Raw genomic sequence first — 19179 nt, forward strand, 5'->3', positions numbered from 1 at the left:
AAAAGTAGGTAAAAATAACTTCAAACTGCTTTATCATGACAGTAAGCAAATCATCAGTTAGACTTAAAAATATATACTACTACTAATACCAATATTAAAACACATTTTAAACTCAGAAACATCTCTTAAAATAATAAACAGCTATTATTTACATTGAACCAGAAAACCTAAGTGTTAAGTAAATATAATCATAAAGCATAATTATTCTTTATACAAAAGTTAAATAATTTGGGAGGGCAAGAGCCTCGGTTGCTACAATCTGAAGAAATGAAGTATTTTGTGCTCACATTAAGCTTTCATCATTAGTTCATTTTCAATTGGTGCTTTTCATCTTTGCATATGTTCCCCCCTGGTTGACACACGGGTCCCTGCTCGAGCTCGGCATTTTAATCCAATGATCGGCGCTCGAACCTGACTCGAGCAGACGTTTTCATGAACTGATATGAGCTTGCTCGAGCGGAAAACGAGCTAGGATTGTTACGCACGCTTTCCACAGTCGTAGTAGTTCTATTGGTCACCACTAGATGCCATATGCTGTACTGTTTTATGTGTGAAGCAGTTTTGTGCGTGCTGCATTGCGCCTTGTGAATTATCTGTTTTTTTTTTGCTGTGGAATGGCAAAAAGATTGTGCGAGGGTGAAAACCTTTTTGAAGAGGAATGATTTTATGCATCTTCTGGTTCAGAAGCTGAAGACTGCAGTTCTGATTCTTTGTATGAACCATCATCTGACTATTCTGACACATCAGGTTCAGAAATGTGTGCTGTTGCTGTGACATCACCACATCCACAGACAACAGCACACGCAAAACAAACATAAACAATTTAAATATAGAGATTTCTGACATGTTACTTTTAGTTTTATAAAAAACATCATAAAATAAATATATCTGTGTAAATAAAAATGTAAATGTCCGTCCTTTAAAATCTTTAGTCTCCAAAAGTTCTTCACTGATTGCTTTGAAATTTAGACCCAACATGCATTCGAATACATGCATCTTTTTATATAGATAGGTAAATATAATGAGTCTTTGTGTGTTCATCTTCTGTTTTTTAAAGATAAAGATATAGGTAGGAATACATATAAATAGAGAAATAGAGAGGTATAGTGCAAGGGATGTGTGTGTGTGTATATATATTTATATATATAGAGAGATAGGGAGATAGATCATATATACATAGAGAGGTATAGAGATATATGGATAGAGATATATAAATGTACAGAGATTTATATCTAGAAAAAAATATAGTGAGAATTATAGAGGGACATATTTAGAGAGATAGAGAGAGAGAGAGATGCTTTGCATATATGTTTCTACTTCAAACATATTATTAAAAAAAATACAAATAGGCATAGTAATGCATATATACATATATAATTTAATTCAAAGTCAAACAGTATGCTACATTTTGATTCACTGTGGCTAATTTAAACAGCAATTGTTAGTGATACTCGAAAGTCCAAAATAAAAGCTCAGTTCATAAATACACTAACATAAATAGCAAAATATTTCCAAATAATTTATAATTATGAATAATAATCTGTTATGCAAGTGAGCATACACTACTGAACGTAAATACTGTTAGTTTTTTTTGCAAAATAATAACTTAACCTATGTTTGATTTTTTAAAAGCATTTTACTTGTGATAAACATTAATTTTATACCTTTCAACATAGCCAAAATTAAACATTTTCAGTCTTTTTCTAAAACCTACCATGATAACATTTGCAAAACTTATCAGAGGTCTGCATTGAAATTTATTACTCTGTAATAATATATGCTATGATGATATGTCAAACTTTTTAACTTAGACATTATTGTAATATGGATGTCAAGGTTCATGAAAATATTATTTGAGTACATGACAAGGAAATGTTGAACATGGGCATGGATGAGGCCAGTCATTGATGAAGGCACTGTCGACAGGGGAGTGGAAGGACGTCTGCACGGAGTTCCAGCGGATGTTGTTGGTGCGTTCACTGCGAGTGGACCGCATCACGTTCAGCGTGTACATGTTCGTGACATCGAACATGGGCCAGAGGTTCGTGGAGCCACCAGGGCTGGACATCAACACTGTGTTCGAGGAGTCGACCCCTCAGTCGCCCCTCTTGTTCCTGCTGTCGCCGGGGGTGGACCCCACCGGCATGCTGACACAGCTGGCCCAGGCGAGGGACATGTCTGCGCGGTTCACCAGCCTGTCGCTGGGGCAGGGCCAGTCGCCCATCGCCACGCGGTAAGCACCTACTCCCGGTGGCTCATTTTGTATTGTCAGTGTATAGGGGCAAGATAATGTGGTGAATAGCGATAAAACTGAAGTAACTCAAAAATGGATGTCGATACACTTGTTACCACTCACCACCTCCGGCTAGCTCAAAATTAGGTGATGAGTGGAACATACAAGTTATGTAGCAGGTCACGAAGAAATTATTACTCAATGTTCGATGGATTGCCTGTTTTTTTATTCATGTAAAAATCACACCATATTCCGTACAACAGAGCACACAAAAAAAACTGTACCTCCAGAAAGGAGGAAAAAACACGTAGATTCTTAATATGAATTACCGTATTTACTCGTGTATAGCGCGCACCACGATTTTTGCAACAAATTCCAAAGAAAAAATTTTTTTTCCCCGTAAATAAATTGTACTAACATTTTGTGGTACCTGTTAAGTAATTACGTATGAAACAAATGATAATTTAAATTGATGTGTGGTGATGCGTCAGGAAAATACTTAAACTCTGCTGTGTAGACGGAAGATAATGAAGCGCTGTATCGTCACAACTGGTACGTGGGCGGGAGGAAGGGAGGCAGGCAGGAATGTGACACGGAGGACTAGATGACTCACCGGTAGCAGCTGCGACGAAGAGAAGGAAGTGGGAGGGGGACTGGTGTCAACATTCTCTCTCTCTCTCTTTTATTTTACTAGCTGTAGAGGGGGAGGTCTAAAAATAAACAAGAGACCTGCGAGCTTGCGCGTGCACGTGTGTGTGTGTGTGTGTGTGTGTGTGTGTGTGTGTGTGAAAGAGAGGCCTTGTTGCTTGTGCGTATGTGTGGGGGCTGGCCAGAAACGTCACCCGTCAACCCGCAGTTAACGACTTCCACTCCTCCCCGCCTCATCTACTCACTTTTTTTTTCCCGTGTATAGCGCGCATCCTTATTTTTTTCCTTTACTTGAGGGGAAAAAAGGGCGCGCTATACACGAGTATATACGGTACATTATATTGCCCGGATCAGTTCAACTTTAGATTCAATCACAGGAAAGTTACATTTGGGCACTAGCAATTTAAAATGTTCTCGGGGAATTTATGAGGTATGTCTATTAAATAACCGGACTGAAGTCATAACACTTTTTATTTGTCACCAATTACAGCAGACAGAAGTTTTATTGCCTTCAATGTACTCCCCTTGGCGATCCCTACACCGCTCCATACAACGTTTCCATTGTTGAACTTGTTAACCACATACAACACAATGAACAAAAAAAATTATAAATAATTTTTATTACGGGATTGTATGAGGAAGGCTGTAATCTGGGTTGTTGAGCCTAAAGTACTAATTCCTGGAACCTAGCCAAATTATAATATTTAGATATTTTCTGATTTTAAGAGATTTTAAATTTGTAATAAATATAAAAAAAAATTTTATTGTGTGTCATGGGAAGAGGTTAACTGAAATTTATTATGAGTTATGTTTTCGGGAAAATGATACAATTTTGAAAAGGTTTAATTTTTTAAATTAAAGTGCCACACATATTTAATAGAAAATGTTTGTTTTGGATTAAATGACAGTGTGTCAAAATCCTATATTAAAGGTATGAAATGTAACTCTATACGTTAATGAAAAAACAGTTGTCGAGTTTTTAAGCTGCACAAGCAATTGTGTGTTCATGATGACCAGAGTGTTGTAGATGTTATCTATGTTAGAGTTGACAACCCTGTGTAGTGGGTAACAACTGAAGGTGGTATGTCGCCATCACAGTTGGTTGTTACATTACCCCTCCAACTTCTCAGTTAAATGCCACAGCTTTTCACTGAAAAGTTACAAAAGTACAAAAAAAAATATGAAAAATCTGTTCAAACCTAACCTCTGTAGCCCCTACATAAATCATAAACATTTGAATGCACTAAAATAAAATTTCTTACAAATGTGGGTGACGCCCAAAATTTATCTTCCCTGCCACTTAGGAAACATTCCGAATCTCACAAATTCTACTTGAAACTTTCATGGGTTTACACAACATGCTCAAATAAATTTAAAAACAATCTCAAAAGTAATTTTCAACAAACAAGTTGACACAATTCTACAGTCATGGCATGACAAACACTTCATTATGATACAGTCGTACGCTTCTCTTCTTCAAAAACAAATTACATGAATAAATGACCTTCCTTAGGTTTCAAACCATATCTCCCCTTTCAGCAACAGCACATAAAATTACCGTATATACTCGTGTATAGCGCGCCCTTTTTTCCCCTCAAGTAAAGGAAAAAAATTAGGATGCGCGCTATACACGGAAAAAAAAAAAGTGAGAAGATGCGGCTGGGGAGTGGAAGTCGTTAACTGCCGGTTGACGGGTGACGTTTCTGGCCAGCCCCCACACACGCACAAGCAACAAGGCCTCTCTTTCACACACACACGCACGCACACAACCTGGTCTCTCTCTCTCTCTCTCACACACACACACACACACACACGTGCGTGCGCAAGCTCGCAGGTCTCTTGTTTATTTTTAGACCTCCCCCTCTACAGAAAGCCAACGCAGCAGCTAGTAAAATAAAAAAGAGAGAGAGAGAGAGAGAGAGAGAGAATGTTGACACCAGTCCCCCCCTTCCACTTCCTACGCTTTGTCGCAGCTGCTACCGGTGAGTCATCTAGTCCTCCGTGTCACATTCCTGCCTGCCTCCCTCCCTTCCTCCCGCCCACGTACCAGTTGTGAGGATACAGCGCTTCATTATCTTCTGTCTACACAGCAGAGTTTAAGTATTTTTCTGACGCATCACCACACATCAATTTAAATTATCATTTGTTTCATACGTAATTATTTAACAGGTACCACAAAATGTTAGTACAATTTATTTACGGAAAAAACAAATTTTTTTTCTTTGGAATTTGTTGCAAAAATCGTGGTGCGCGCTATACACGAGGGCGCGCTATACACGAGTAAATACGGTATCATTGATGAGGGGGGGAGCAACCAAGCAGAAGGGATGCACCCTTGCAAAAAAAAAACACCGGACTCCATGCCGGAAACATAAGTAAAATTAACCTCCTGCCCCCCAGCTGCCTCACAAACCACACTACACAAAAAACATTTGCTGCTTATTTAGGGCAATACAAAAAATTCACCTAAACTCTGTGTTTTAGTCCCTTTTATATTGGGTGAATGCATTAGTTATACAGCACAATCTTGTAAGCTACATATCTTTACTTATCACTTGCTAACCACATACAACACACACTGTGATGGCGACATACCGCCTTCAGTTGTTACCCACTACACAGGATTGCCAACTCTAACACCTTCCCTCTTCTAGATTAACTCTTGACAAATCACTTCTTCAATTTTAACATAAAAATACTGACTGCTTGCACATAGAACACTGCACAGCATAAACCTTTCAACACAGAGTACACATAGGATACAATAACACATCATACTGATAGACAAATGCAGAGACCTATAACAAGACCTATAACACCTTCCCTGTCAGAGGCTAGTTACATGTCTCTCTTCACTGGCTTGACCACCCTTCCACTTCTTGTTACGGTACAGTGTCCTGTGCCTGGCTCAAAACCTCAGACGAGCATGAAGGTGGACCCAGCTCCTCGCTACCGTGATGCAACTCTGTGTCGCCTGACTGGGTTCCACAATCAACTTCCATCAGCACCGGAGTGGCCACTTTTGGCTGCTCGGACACTTTAGACTTCCGAATGTGGATGACGTTTCGACGAACAGTTTTACCTCGTGACATGCTAATCCAATACGAGCGGGGGGATGAATGCTGCCCTACTATCACACCAGGCTCCCAGGTAGCAGAACTGCCCGGTCCCCCCTGACAAGCTGCACCTCCTGTCGTCGAGCTGTTCTGTCATGAAAACCCTTCATCCGTTGCTCCTGGAGACAAGAGTCCGAACCACATGACGAGGCCGGATGACCTTAGGTTTCAGGGAATTGTACGACACAGGTAATTTGGTTCTGAGCCGTCTATTGAAAAGCAACTGAGCTGGGGACCAGTCCAAACCAGGAAGGGGAGTTGTCCTGTATTCTCGAAGCATCTCTCTATAGTCAGTTACTTGGCTTTTCCACAATAACATTTTACTGACTTTAACCCTCATCTCTGCCAGCTCATTGCTGCGTGCATAATGGGGACTGCTAGTACACAACTCTATTTCATGCTGAACGAAGAATTGACGGCACTCATGAGAGCTAAAGGGATTATTGTCTGCCCACAAAAGTCTTGGGAAACCATGAGTGGCAAAAACAGTTTTCATAGCTTGAATCACAGCAGTAGAAGATTTTGCCGAGTGTTCACAAATATCGATCCACTTAGAGTATTTATCCACGAGAACAAGGTAAGGTTTCTCCGCAAATTCAAAGATGTCTGCACCAACTTGTTCATATGGGAGATTTGGAGTGGGATTTGGATGCAATGGCTGCGTGAAATTGGCTGGGCGGAACATTTCTTAAATCGAACATTGTTGGATGAAAGTAACAATATCTGATGACATTGAAGGCCAATAAAATAACTGGTGGCCTTTGGATTTGGTTTCTCGACAATGACCTTCATGAAGTAATTCGAGTACGTATTTCCGCAGGGGTAAGGGAACCACTACTTTGTCACCAAGAAATACAATGTCCCCTACAAGGCACAGATCGTCCTTCATTTTGTAATAATGCTTACAGTCTTCAGGCAATAGATTATATGCTGGCCAACCTGAGTTACAAAATTTGGATACTAGACTCATTGAGGGATCTTTCTCGTTTCCGACTGGAACTGGGTCAGACGCTGTTTGGACATGGGCAGGTGTTTGCCAACCGAGTGAACTACCACCATCATTGCCAGGTCTTCAGGTACTTTGTCCAGAAGATAGGCTTGTGACAGGTGATCTGCAAAATACATGAACTTGCCCGGTAGGTAGGTTACATCCTTGAGCAGCTTGAGGCGTAACCTCTGAAGCCGTGCTGAGCCAATTTGATGAATAGACTTGGCCATTACGTTAACAAGGGGCTTGTGATCAGACTGAACTTGCACAGTTCTACCACAAATATAGTAATGAAATTTGGAGGCAGCAAATGAGACAGCCAATAGTTCTTTTTCAATTTGGGAGTAGTTTCACTCTGAGTCAGTCAGTGACCTGGAAGCAATATGAACAGGTTGAAAGCCATTCGGGCCTTGTTGAAAGAGAGTCGCTCCCAAACCATTCTGCGATGCATCACACTGAACTATAAGAGTACATGATGGGTCAAATGTTGCAAGGACTGGTGTGCTAGAAACTAATGACTTAAGATGAGTAAAAGCTCCATCATGACATGGCAACCAGGCCCATTCCACATCGGACTTCAGGAGGTCGTCAAAAGGGCTACAAATACTGGCCATGTTAGGGACATAAGAACGGACATAATTGAACGTACCTAAAACTCGTTGGACTTCTTTGCGAGAACTGGTTGCAGGGAGACTGGTTAAAGCTCGGACTCTCTCTGGATCCGGTGACATTCCCTCCGCAGAAAATATATGACCAACATAGCGAACCTGCGAAACTTTGTACTGCAGCTTGTCAGCATTAAATTTTATCCCTAGACGTGCAGCACGCTCAACAACCTGTCGCATACACTCATCATGTTCTGTTTCAGTTCGTCCGGTGCACAAAATATCATCCAAAAAAATCACCACACCTGGGATGTCACCGAAGTTCTGTTTAATAAACTTCTGAAAGGTCTCTGGCGCATTGGTAATGCCATATGGCATGCGCAGGTAGCGGTAACAACCAAAGGGGGTGGAGAAGCAGCACTTGAGAGATGAATCTTCGTCCAACTGCACCTGATGGAACCCCTCCTTGAGATCAAACACTGAGTCAGTCAGCTTCTCCAACATCTCTTCAAGTGTAGGGATTCCTGATAGTCCCTCACAATGACCTTATTAAGTTCCGTTGGCTCCAAACAAAGTCGTAGTTTGCCAGTAGACTTTTCAATGAAAATAAGGTTGCTTACCCAGGCTTTGGGATCAAGTTTATGCACTTTACATATGACCCCTTTCTGCACCAATCTATCTAGCTCCTCTTTTAAAGCCCCTTTTATAGCTCGGGGTACTCGTCGTGAAGGTTTGCACACAGGCTTGCTAGCATCCCTTATACGTATTTTGCATACTTGCGGAAAGCAGCCAATACCAGAGAATACTTCAAAATGATTCTTAACAAAGCTGTCTTTAGCAACTTCAGTAGTAGAGTGAACTCTTATAACAGGTTAAAGTCAACACAGGACTGCAGTCCAGCAGTGGGGTGCTATCAGAATCAATAAAAACAAACTGTGTGTAGCGTTCGTGTCCCTTGACAGAACACAGTAACTCAACGACTTCCGTGGCAGGAAGAACAGTGCCACCCCAAACTTCAATTTTAAGAACCGTTGGTCTAACTTAAACTGCTGATTTACTTTCTTGAATAACTTGAGAGGCAGGATATTGACCTCAGACCCTGGGTCTAGTTTTATGTCAATGGGCTTGCCTTCAATCAACACTTGCTCCCTCCACTCATTAGGATGCGAGGTTTTAGAACTACGAGGGCTTACAGAATGAATGACTACAGTATCACAATATGATTCATTGGAGGAATGTTCTACTTTCACCTCCTGCACTCTGCGAACTTTACACGACACAGCAAAGGGGTTAAGATACCACATTTGGCACACTTTTTTCCCATAGGCGATTAGGCGGGGCACTGCCTGGGTTTGTGCTTGTTTTGGCACCTGGAACATGTGTACTCACCATTGCTACTGGCTGCAGGGTGAACATTGGGCCTAGGTTTTACAAATTGCCCCTTTCTTGTTGCTACGAAATCGACCAGTGCCCTTATACCATCCTGAAAGCAAGTCTTGACCTGAATTTCTTTGGCTTGCTGTTGACTCTGTTCAACAAGCCGACAGTTTGTCACTACTTTCACCAATGTTGCATTCTCCATTCGCAATAGTGTCTCTTGAGATGTTGAATCCCTGATTCCCTGAACAATACGGTCTATCAGCATGTTTTCCTCTTGCGCTACTGGACGATCATAACCGCACGGTTTCACTAGCCGACGACAGTCCGTCAGGAAATGGTCAAAAGTCTCACCCTCATGCTGTACATGCTGGTGAAAAATGAATCGGTCGTAGAGAGGATTGGTTTTGGGCGCTACAAATGTTCTATAAGCATATTTCACTTTACTAAACACTAACTTGTCTGCTGCAGTAATGTCAAACGTTTCAAACGGAGACCGTCCTTGCGAACCAAGCATGTTCTTCAGAAGGGCAGTCTTCACCTTGTCAGGGCACTCATCCTGACCCGTGGCGATCAAGTAATTTTCGAGTCGCCCTCAAAAATTTCCCAGGTCTTACGTGCAGTATAGCTCTGCAAATCAACACTCTCTGGAAGTTTCACAATATTGAGGCCGGCCATCGCCAACGTCAGTCACTGAGGAGCTCGTTACACTGTACCCCCCCTTAGACCAAAAATTTGCGGAAGGCAAGATACAAAGAATTGACAGCGAAATAGTGAGTTAGTTATGTATTATTTGGTTCTTTATATGACCATAAAACAATTATAAGCAGAACATGCCAAACAATATATAAGTATATTAAATTTAACAATTAACAACAGGGTATATCAGGCTTCGCCCCTCTTGACTAGAAGTACATAACGCAATAAAATAACAAGTATAACTATACCACCCCGGTGCACCAAGGGTGTCGCACATGAACTAGATGCTGTTCCTTTACTGACTTGGTTAACATCAAAAACCACCACTATAAATATAAAATACAATATTACTAAAAAAACAATATCACTTAAAACTGCAACCTAAAATATATATATATATAGAAATATAAAATATTACCACCTTTCACAAAAAAAATAGGTGCTCGGTTCAGTTAATCTACTCATTCAATGTTTTTGGCAAATTAATTACTTGTTGCCTCAAACTCTTCCAGTCCAATTCGAAAGTTCATGATCAGGCAGTAAAGAAAAAATATATATATACGATAAATGATTATAATAGTTCACACCCAATTTTCTGCCTCACAAAATACCCTATCGAGCACCTGACTACACACCTTTCGAAAGTAACTTGATAAATAGCTACATAAAAATTTATAATGTTATAAAAATTGCAAATAAAAATTACAATAAAATCTCATTAAAAAAAAATAACCAGTGCGCATAACTCGCATGAAGGGTACAAAATATTAACAATTTCCCTCCCAAATAGGTAACGACTCAATTCCAGACTTGACGACGTAGTAACTTGCTGTGTCTAATCAAAAAAAAAAAATTGCTTCAAAAAATTACAGTTATATCCAAACGTTATCTCGAAGGTGAAAAATACCGGCGTAGCGTAGCCCACAAGGTCTACTCAGCGAAGGTCCACAGAAGGTCCGTCTGACGTAATCTAGACGAAGACTAAATTTCAAAACTTACAGTTTGTCTGTTGCCATCTGCTTCCGGAGATATCCAATCAAGAAGCCTCAAAACCAAGCATTTACACTTCCTCGCAGACAAGCCTTAACCGGGCTGAAGGAGGATCAGCAGCACGCACGGCACCATTTGACATCCACGACATTTGCGACTAAGCTCACTCTACAAGAATTTAAAATTCTCAATATACTAAAAATAATATTTTTCTCCTCATTGGTAATAACTGCGTAGAACACTGCTGCACTCGAACATGGTGTAACCGACGGAGCAAAACCTGCCGTAACTTAAGTTCTTATATTCCACCAAGGTTTACCAAACTTCCACACAAAGTTACAGCCATGGATTTAATAACGCAGCCACTCCATCGGCAGTAAAAGGTAACCCACTCAGGCCATGGCTCGTAGCAGACAGACCCTCCTCAGAGAAAACTCGTCAACAACTCCGCGCGCCACAGGTACCAACCTCAACCCACCAAAAGGAAAACAAATGACAAACGCAAACACCGTGTACCGAAAATTGCCGATCAGAGCCTCACAAGAGCACGAGCGGCTCTAGATCCTGACAATCTGAAACGTGCGCGCCTAGATCCACACCGGACAAAACACCAAATCTGAGGGTACGGCTCGCGCCGCCACACGGCTAACGGTAAATAACACTGCGCCAGTACACAAAAATAACCGCCACCAAATGTGACGTGACACACACGTCACAACACTAATAATCCGAGACACATCCACAACACACAATCTCGTATGCCACACACCAATTCTCTCTGTAGAATGTGTGGATAGCATGACAAATCCATGAGACTGCGCCATGTTTTAGTCCCTTTTATACTGGGTGAATGCATTATTTATACAGCACAATTTTGTAGGCTACATATCTTTACTTATCACTTGTTAACCACATACAACACACACTGTGATGGCGACATACCGCCTTCAGTTGTTACCCACTACACAGGGTTGTCAACTCTAACATAGATAACATCTACAACACTCTGGCCATCATGAACACACAATTGCTTGTGCAGCTTAAAAACTCGACAACTGTTTTTTCATTAACGTATAGAGTTACATTTCATACCTTTAATATAGGATTTTGACACCCTGTCATTTAATTTAAAAAATTAAACCTTTTCAAAATTGTATCATTTTCCCGAAAACATAACTCATAATAAATTTCAGTTAACCTCTTCCCATGACACAGAATTAAAAAAACAAAACATTACCCAACTGCAATGAAATTATCACAATTTAAAGCATTTCTTCAAATATATTTAGTAACAGTCTACTCAAAATAAATTATAAATATATTGTCATTGTTATTTAAAAACAACAGAACAACATTCATATTAGCAAATAGTTATTTATCTTTAAAATTTATGTGTACAACCTTTCTTCTCTTTAAAAACCTTGTACAAAATTATGTTATTTATCTTAAAAATTTGCTGTCATAGCCTAATCTTATGTATACATTCCTATATTATACTTTAACAAATCTTCAAAAATACAAAAACCAATAAAATACAAAACATAATCAAAATGTACATAATTAAAAGTAAAAAAAAAATTCTGAAAGCATTATAAAATGGAAAAAAATGTAAATAATTTAAAAAACATCAAACACAACAAAACTATATTTGACTCCACCCCTCCATCTAGGCAGTGGACCAAACAAGTCCTGTACATTTCTCATTCATTACTTCTGTCTGTGCCCATAACAAACAACGGTTTACATTCTTGGCTACAGTTCGATATACATTTATCAAACCGCAAAACCCCTGAACATGTTTCACTGTTTTTCTCACTCCATGGTGTTCAGATTCCACATGCATCTGTGTGCACATTTCCGTTCGTAAACTATTTGTTACACACAACCCACATTTTGGCACATTACTGTTTAGTTTTTGAAAAATATGTCCTTTTATTACGTCTCTGCAATCTGCAGAACTCTTAATTACATCCTCGGTAACCTCATCCCTAAGTTGTTCCGAGAATGCTTTCATCTCAGTCTCTACTTCTGTCACCTGTTTACACAAACTCCTGATGCCATGTCCATTACCTCTTATTTTACAAACATTTTCCTCTACATTATCCAAACATTCCCTGTTCACCTCATCTCGAAACTTTTCAAATTTGTTTCCAATGTTTATGTTTTCATGTTCATCATATCCAATAAATACCTTTTCTTTTAACACTAATACTTCCCTTTCACAAGTTTCTAAATTAGTTTGCTCCCTTTCCACTTGTGATTCACAGCTCTGAACACTTGATGCACATGCAGTAATTTGATTGTTTACATTAACATGCATATTTTTAATTTCAGTTCTCAGTTTACCCAATTCCCGTCGGATTTCCTGTTGCCCTTGTGCAATTCGTTGTTGTATTGCAATTAACATTTGTATCATCTGTTCGGACCCCCCCCCCCCCCCCCAATGACCTAACTTTTAATATGCCCTGCAGGATGTTCCATGTTACCAGATATTTCTTGGGGACCTGGAAAATTCCGTGTTTAAATTTAGCTGGTTTTACTCTTCACTGAAACCAAAATAAAACCAAATATAACTAACCAGTGTTACAAAAAAAAAAATAAGTTTCAAAATTACAACCTTAGTTGACTTGCTGTGTTTAGTGCACTGTCCCACGTAGTCTCGTGATGCAACTATCTCGAAGTCCTGCTATGTTACAATCTGGACGTTTTACATAGTCCTGTGATGTGATGATCTTGAAGTTCTGCATAGTTCAGCGATGTGACGATCTCGAAGTCCCACGATGCGACAATCTCGAAGTTCTGTGTGTACTGGACAACCCTGGGTCTCGCAGCTTAGGTCTCTCGTGGTTTTCACGACGCGTGGACAAAGAACTCGTTGAAAGAGTCAGGCAGTAAACAGAACAGCCGATGATTGATGGATCTGTAGATAGCTTTGAGTTCTGAACTTTTTTTGTTTAAGAGAAAAAAAATTTCTTTGAAAATTTTACTAACTCAGGGCGTGTAGAAGTCTGTGCCAGCCACACGTTGGGCCACCAAATGTCACCACTCACCACCTCCGGCTAGCTCAAAATTAGGTGATGAGTGGTACTTACAGGTTAGTAGGTCACGTAGAAATCATTACTCAATGTTCGATGGATTACCTGTTTTTTTATTCATGTAAAAATCACACCATATTCCGAACAGAATAAAAAAATTAAATGTACCTAAAAAAATATATAAAACACAGCCACGGCCTGCTCGGCCCGCCGCTCGAACAACGACTGCTCGGCCCGGTGCTCGGACAATGACTGAGCTTACAGCCTTCCTTCCCTTCGTGCGGGCAGTGTCCTGGGCTCGCTGACGTAATTTTCAGCCAATCACGGCGCATGGCAACAGAGGCTTCCACGAAATGCTTACTTCTGTTCCCACGACGCAGCGATTTTGTCTCTTTCTCACACGCCTGTGACCGTGACTCATACGCCTAGCGTGTGAAACAAAGCCTCGGTCGTGGAAAAACTAAGGAGAATTACATCATCTCACCTTCCCACACAAAGAAGCCACCAAAAAAAATTACTTCAAAATTAAACTTATGAATTTAAAAAATAAAACAATAAACCCGGAGAATTATGTTCACAATAACTTCTAAAAAAAAGGGAAAAAAATTTTTACATAATTTAAAAACCTAACCTGAAATTTGACAAAAAAATTTATAACAAATTATTATTACTGGATTGTATGAGGAAGGCCATAATCTGGGTTGTTACAAACAGCTAGCAGTAAAAAGTAGTGATGGGTCAAATCCCAGTTTTCCATCAACCAATCACAACACAGCTTCCTCATACAAGGACAGAGTATCACATAAAATAGGTATGTTATGTTATACTTACATCTACGCATTATTGTAAACAGAACTTTTACAATGACAAAGACTTTTCTGATTGGTTGTAACAAAACACTATATATTTTCATTCACCCATGGGAGTTAAAATCTGCCGATTTTCCCGTCAAAAGAATACATATGGAAAGTAGCAAATGATTCTGTAATTAATAAACTGTCTATCTAACAGTTCCAGAGCATCACACACATGATGTCCTTACTTTACCACAATAATACACAATGTTTTAGAATCATAATAAAACTTTTAAATAAATACAATGTAAAATATAGGTAAAAAACAATATTAAAGTGAATAAATACTAAACTTAGCACACAATGTGGATACCAGTAAAAATGTAGGTAAATTTCTTTACTTTGCAAAACATTTAATCAAATATTAAAATTATTTACAAAAAAGTTTTGATAAAAATTAAAACGAAAAATTAGTTCACCATACCTTGAATCTGTTCCATCTAAATGACTTAACATTAAATTTATATAAATCAAAAAATACTCAAAAATGTTGGGGAGGTCTGGGTACTTCAATGCTACAACCATACTAATGGTAATCATCTGGGCAGGGGCCTACAATGCTACAACCTCACTAATAGCCATCCCCTGTGCAAAGTACTGCAATGCAACAACCATACTATAGCAATCCCCTGAGCAGGATTAAGCAGTGGTAAAACCAAACTAATGTTATCCCCTGGGCAAGGTACCGCAATGCTACAACTAACGGCCACCTCCTATGCAGGGTCCTGCAATGTTACAACCTTGCTAATATTCATCCCCTGGGCATGTGTTGCAAGGTTACAACCTTATAATGGTCATCCCCTGGTCAGGTCTAGCAATGCCACAACTATAATAATAATAATCGCCTGGGTAGGATCCTGCAGTGCTAAAACAATCATCCTCTGAGCAGGGTCCTGCAATGCCACAACCATACTTATGACCATCCCCTATGCAGTGTCTTTTAGTGACACATCCATACTAATGGCAATCCCCTGTGCAGGGTCCTGCAATGCTACTACTTCGCTAATGTCAATCCCCTGGGCAGTGTTTACAATGCCACAACCATACTAATGATCATTCCCTGGGCAGGGTTCTGTAATTTCACAACTATACTAATGACCATCCTCTGTGCTGGGTCTGCAATGCTACAACCAAACTAATGGCAATCCCCTGTGCAGGGTCCTGCAAAGCTACTACCATACTAACGGCCATCCCCTATGTAGGATCATTCAATGGTACGAATATACTAATGTCTATCCCCTGGGCAGGGTCCTGCAGTGCTACCACCATACTAATGGTCATTTCTCTGGCAGGGTCCTGGAATGCCCCAATTATAGTAATGGCCAAATACTGGGCAAGATTCTGCAATGCTGCAACTATACTAATTACCATACCCTGTCTGGCCTCTGTTTCGAGAAGTGTGTGTTGATGTGACATCATACAACAATGGCAAATAGCTATACCAGGTCTCTACACAATGTCAGATATTATAAAGATAAAGTTATGATAAAGAACATTTGTAAGCCCTTAAAATCTGTCATATTTTGTGTTTGCATTAAATAATGTGTCCTATAATACACAGACCAGAATTTAAACATGAACATAGTTTTAATACTTAAATTCAGTTCATTCAATGAATCTTGTAATGACATGAACTGAATACTTAAGCAACAAAGAATACGGTTGTCTCTATTTTAGGATATAATTTTTTTTTTGTTATGACTTATGTGATAATTTCTTTTATAAATGATAATCATGGTATGAATTTTTTTTAAAAATTAATTTATGTATTAAAATAATGTAACGTTAAATGTGAAAACCAGTTTCAAAGGCCATGATTATAAAGAAATTTGAAGTATCTTGTTCGGATGCTGACAAAGCCATATGTTCAGTGGTGTTAGTTGGGGTAAATGACTGTGCCATGCTGTTAATGAACATAATAAAAAGTGGTAATGGCTCAAGTCGAGTGAGCTTGAAGTGTCGCGTCACCGAGTGAATATCATACTTTAAACGGGTGTTTGATTGCATCTTCAGCTTCAACGGAAGGGTGATGTGGAACGTGACACTACAGTGAAGCACCCCAGTGTGATGGAAGGAGGGTCCCACAGAGACCACCGAGGTAGTTAACGAAGGGGTGTTGCTGGTGTGTGCAGCATGATCAGCTCTGGGATAAAGGACGGGCTGTGGGTGTTCCTCGCCAACTGCCACTTGTCGCTGACCTGGCTGCCGGAGCTGGCCACCCTCGTGGACAACCTGCAGACCCACGGCATACACCCGGACTTCAGGTGAGAGCGCTGCTGCCCCGGGCTCCGGGTCGCGCTCCTTGCTCCTGCTTCACGCCGCTTCTGCCTTCTCTTGCAGGTTGTGGCTCAGCTCCACTCCGTTCGACAAGTTCCCCGTTTCCATCCTGCAGGCCAGCATCAAGATGACCACTGAAGCCCCGGAGGTGTGTGCTCTTGTTTCTTATACTGTCCTCCATCAGGGGCAGGCAAAAAAAGTGTCCAACACTGATGATGGTTGCTCATACTTGTGTAATCACAATGGCTGCTACTTCAGACTTTCCTTACATAGTTCCTTTGAAACTATTGATGATCAAAACAAGTCTTAACTTTCAGGTTTCTGTAAACCACGTTTTACGTGAAACGGCTCTAGCACCTGTGACTAGGTGATTTATTGTAGTCTGAAACTGTGCTACTCTCCAAACTATCATTCAGAAGAGTGATACTGTACACTGCAAGTGTGAAGTGGAACAAAATTAATTTTTAGACCGTTGAATAAATGAATGGAAAGACATATTACTTATTTCAAGAACAAAGTTTTCTCTCCTTTTGCATTTCAACTCAATGGGTTCCAAGGATGCATGTGTTGACAGGGTTGCATGACGATCACTTTTGTCAATATTTGTCCAACTCACCAGAGTATGATAGTGATAGACTAAAAAAAGTGGGGTAAATGTCTTGCCTAGACAGTAGTCACTACAAGAAAAGTGGTTTAAGTCTTGCCCAGGATGTGCATGGTATTTTGGCTCCAAGATGCATATCTGCATTAAGTATCTTTAATTGTCCTTGCTTCTGTGTTGGTAACCAAAAACATTCACTTTTTTGTGCAAATAAACATAAAAAGTTCAATTTATTTTTATATGGATAAATGCCATAAATGGAGACCTGAAAAATTAATGATCACAATAAACTCAAAAATTATGTTATTCTTGATACTTTGAAATTTAAATGAGATTTTCATTGTACAGAAAAAAATGCATAGAATAGTTGCAAATTTAATTATGAATAAAAAATTTTACTAAATTATTGTATCTTTAACCGTTTTAATTACATTGGCAAATCATATTACCTGCTGTGCGGCTGTTTTGTACTTTTCCTGCGTAGTGCCAAGCCCTCCTGAATGCTGTCAGTTATGGCAAGAGCTTAGTTCAAGAACTACACACACACTGCTTCTAAACTGCTTCATTATGCCACTTTTGACTGCCTCATGAACCGGCACGGATTTGAAAGATGGAACAAGATAACACTTTGGTATGCGTGGAGGTAGTGAGTGGGGTTTGTCACATAGTCCCTTCCACTGCTCTCTTCTTCCCTTTGTTAGTGAAGATCGTCCCCTTGCCAGACTCATTCTCACGCCCAGGCAACCAGGTGTCTTGCAACATTCTGTACATTTATGTTTTATATGCTTCATTTCTGAATTATAGCTTTTCTTCTGCAATGGCAAAACTATTCTTTTTTTTTTTTTTCGTATTCATACGTGCTGCTTCTTGTTTTAAAAAAAGCTGTACATATAAATCACTTATACTGACGAAAGTGGCACCAGAAAAGCTCTCGTTAACACCGTTAAACCAGAAAGAAGCCATTGTTTGAGTGTTCACTATGTAGTCTTTTGATGTCTTAGTTTAATTAGGATTTTTCTGCACCGTCTTAAGTATTAAATGCAGTAAGACATTTCATTTGCGAAATAGAATTTTTGTCAATTATTTATATGCAGTAATTTATGTAGGTATTATATTATTATTCTTAGTCATAAAAAAAAGTGCACATCAATTAAATAACCTTGCTTTTAAGAAAACTAACCTCCTTTCGCAAACTAACCTCCTTTCGCAGTAGAAAACCTGGCAGATATAATATAGTCTAGTATAATGTGGAATACTACATTATGCACCTGGAAATCTTCCAGAGCACACAAATGTGCCCTAGTGCACATTTTGAGAACCACTAGATGGTGAAAAAGTAAAAAAAATTTTTAATCATTTGGGAATTATAATTGAGATCCTATATTTGCTAACACTTTATCTTCATATCTTACTTTTTTTTTTTAAGTTATGTATGTATATTAAATTCACTTGTATTTTATTTTAAATTATTAAATCATTTCTTTTTCTTATATTTTAATTCTGTTTCTTCAGGTATGTAGTTTATTTGTGCCTCGTTAAGTTCATTTGTCCTATCTATGGCCATTTGGAATGAATGAATGAATGAATGATGCTTCATTGTCTGATCGACATTGAGGTTATTAGGGATGATGAGGAGAGATGAGTGTGGAGCATTGGCAGAAATAATTATTGAGTAAATGGGAGTACCCTGAGAAAACCCTCCAGACCTCATAAACATCCGCCATGTTTCCCGTTACTATAAATCTGGGTTTGACTG

The 19179-nt window shown here is 39.4% G+C and overlaps 1 protein-coding gene across 2 annotated transcripts in view; it reads left to right on the forward strand.

The window, feature by feature from the left end:
* LOC134531211 (dynein axonemal heavy chain 2) overlaps positions 1 to 19179 on the forward strand; it is an 864487-nt gene that overhangs the window by 753060 nt on the left and 92248 nt on the right. For both annotated transcript variants that reach the window (XM_063366870.1, XM_063366871.1), the window contains 3 exons: positions 1927 to 2233; positions 16678 to 16809; positions 16886 to 16970. In XM_063366870.1, the coding sequence (XP_063222940.1) occupies positions 1927 to 2233; positions 16678 to 16809; positions 16886 to 16970 (524 nt within the window). The remainder of the gene's footprint in view (positions 1 to 1926; positions 2234 to 16677; positions 16810 to 16885; positions 16971 to 19179) is intronic.

The sequence above is a fragment of the Bacillus rossius genome, chromosome 3 (genome assembly GCF_032445375.1).
Source record: "Bacillus rossius redtenbacheri isolate Brsri chromosome 3, Brsri_v3, whole genome shotgun sequence".
Classification (NCBI taxonomy): Eukaryota; Metazoa; Arthropoda; class Insecta; order Phasmatodea; family Bacillidae; genus Bacillus; species Bacillus rossius.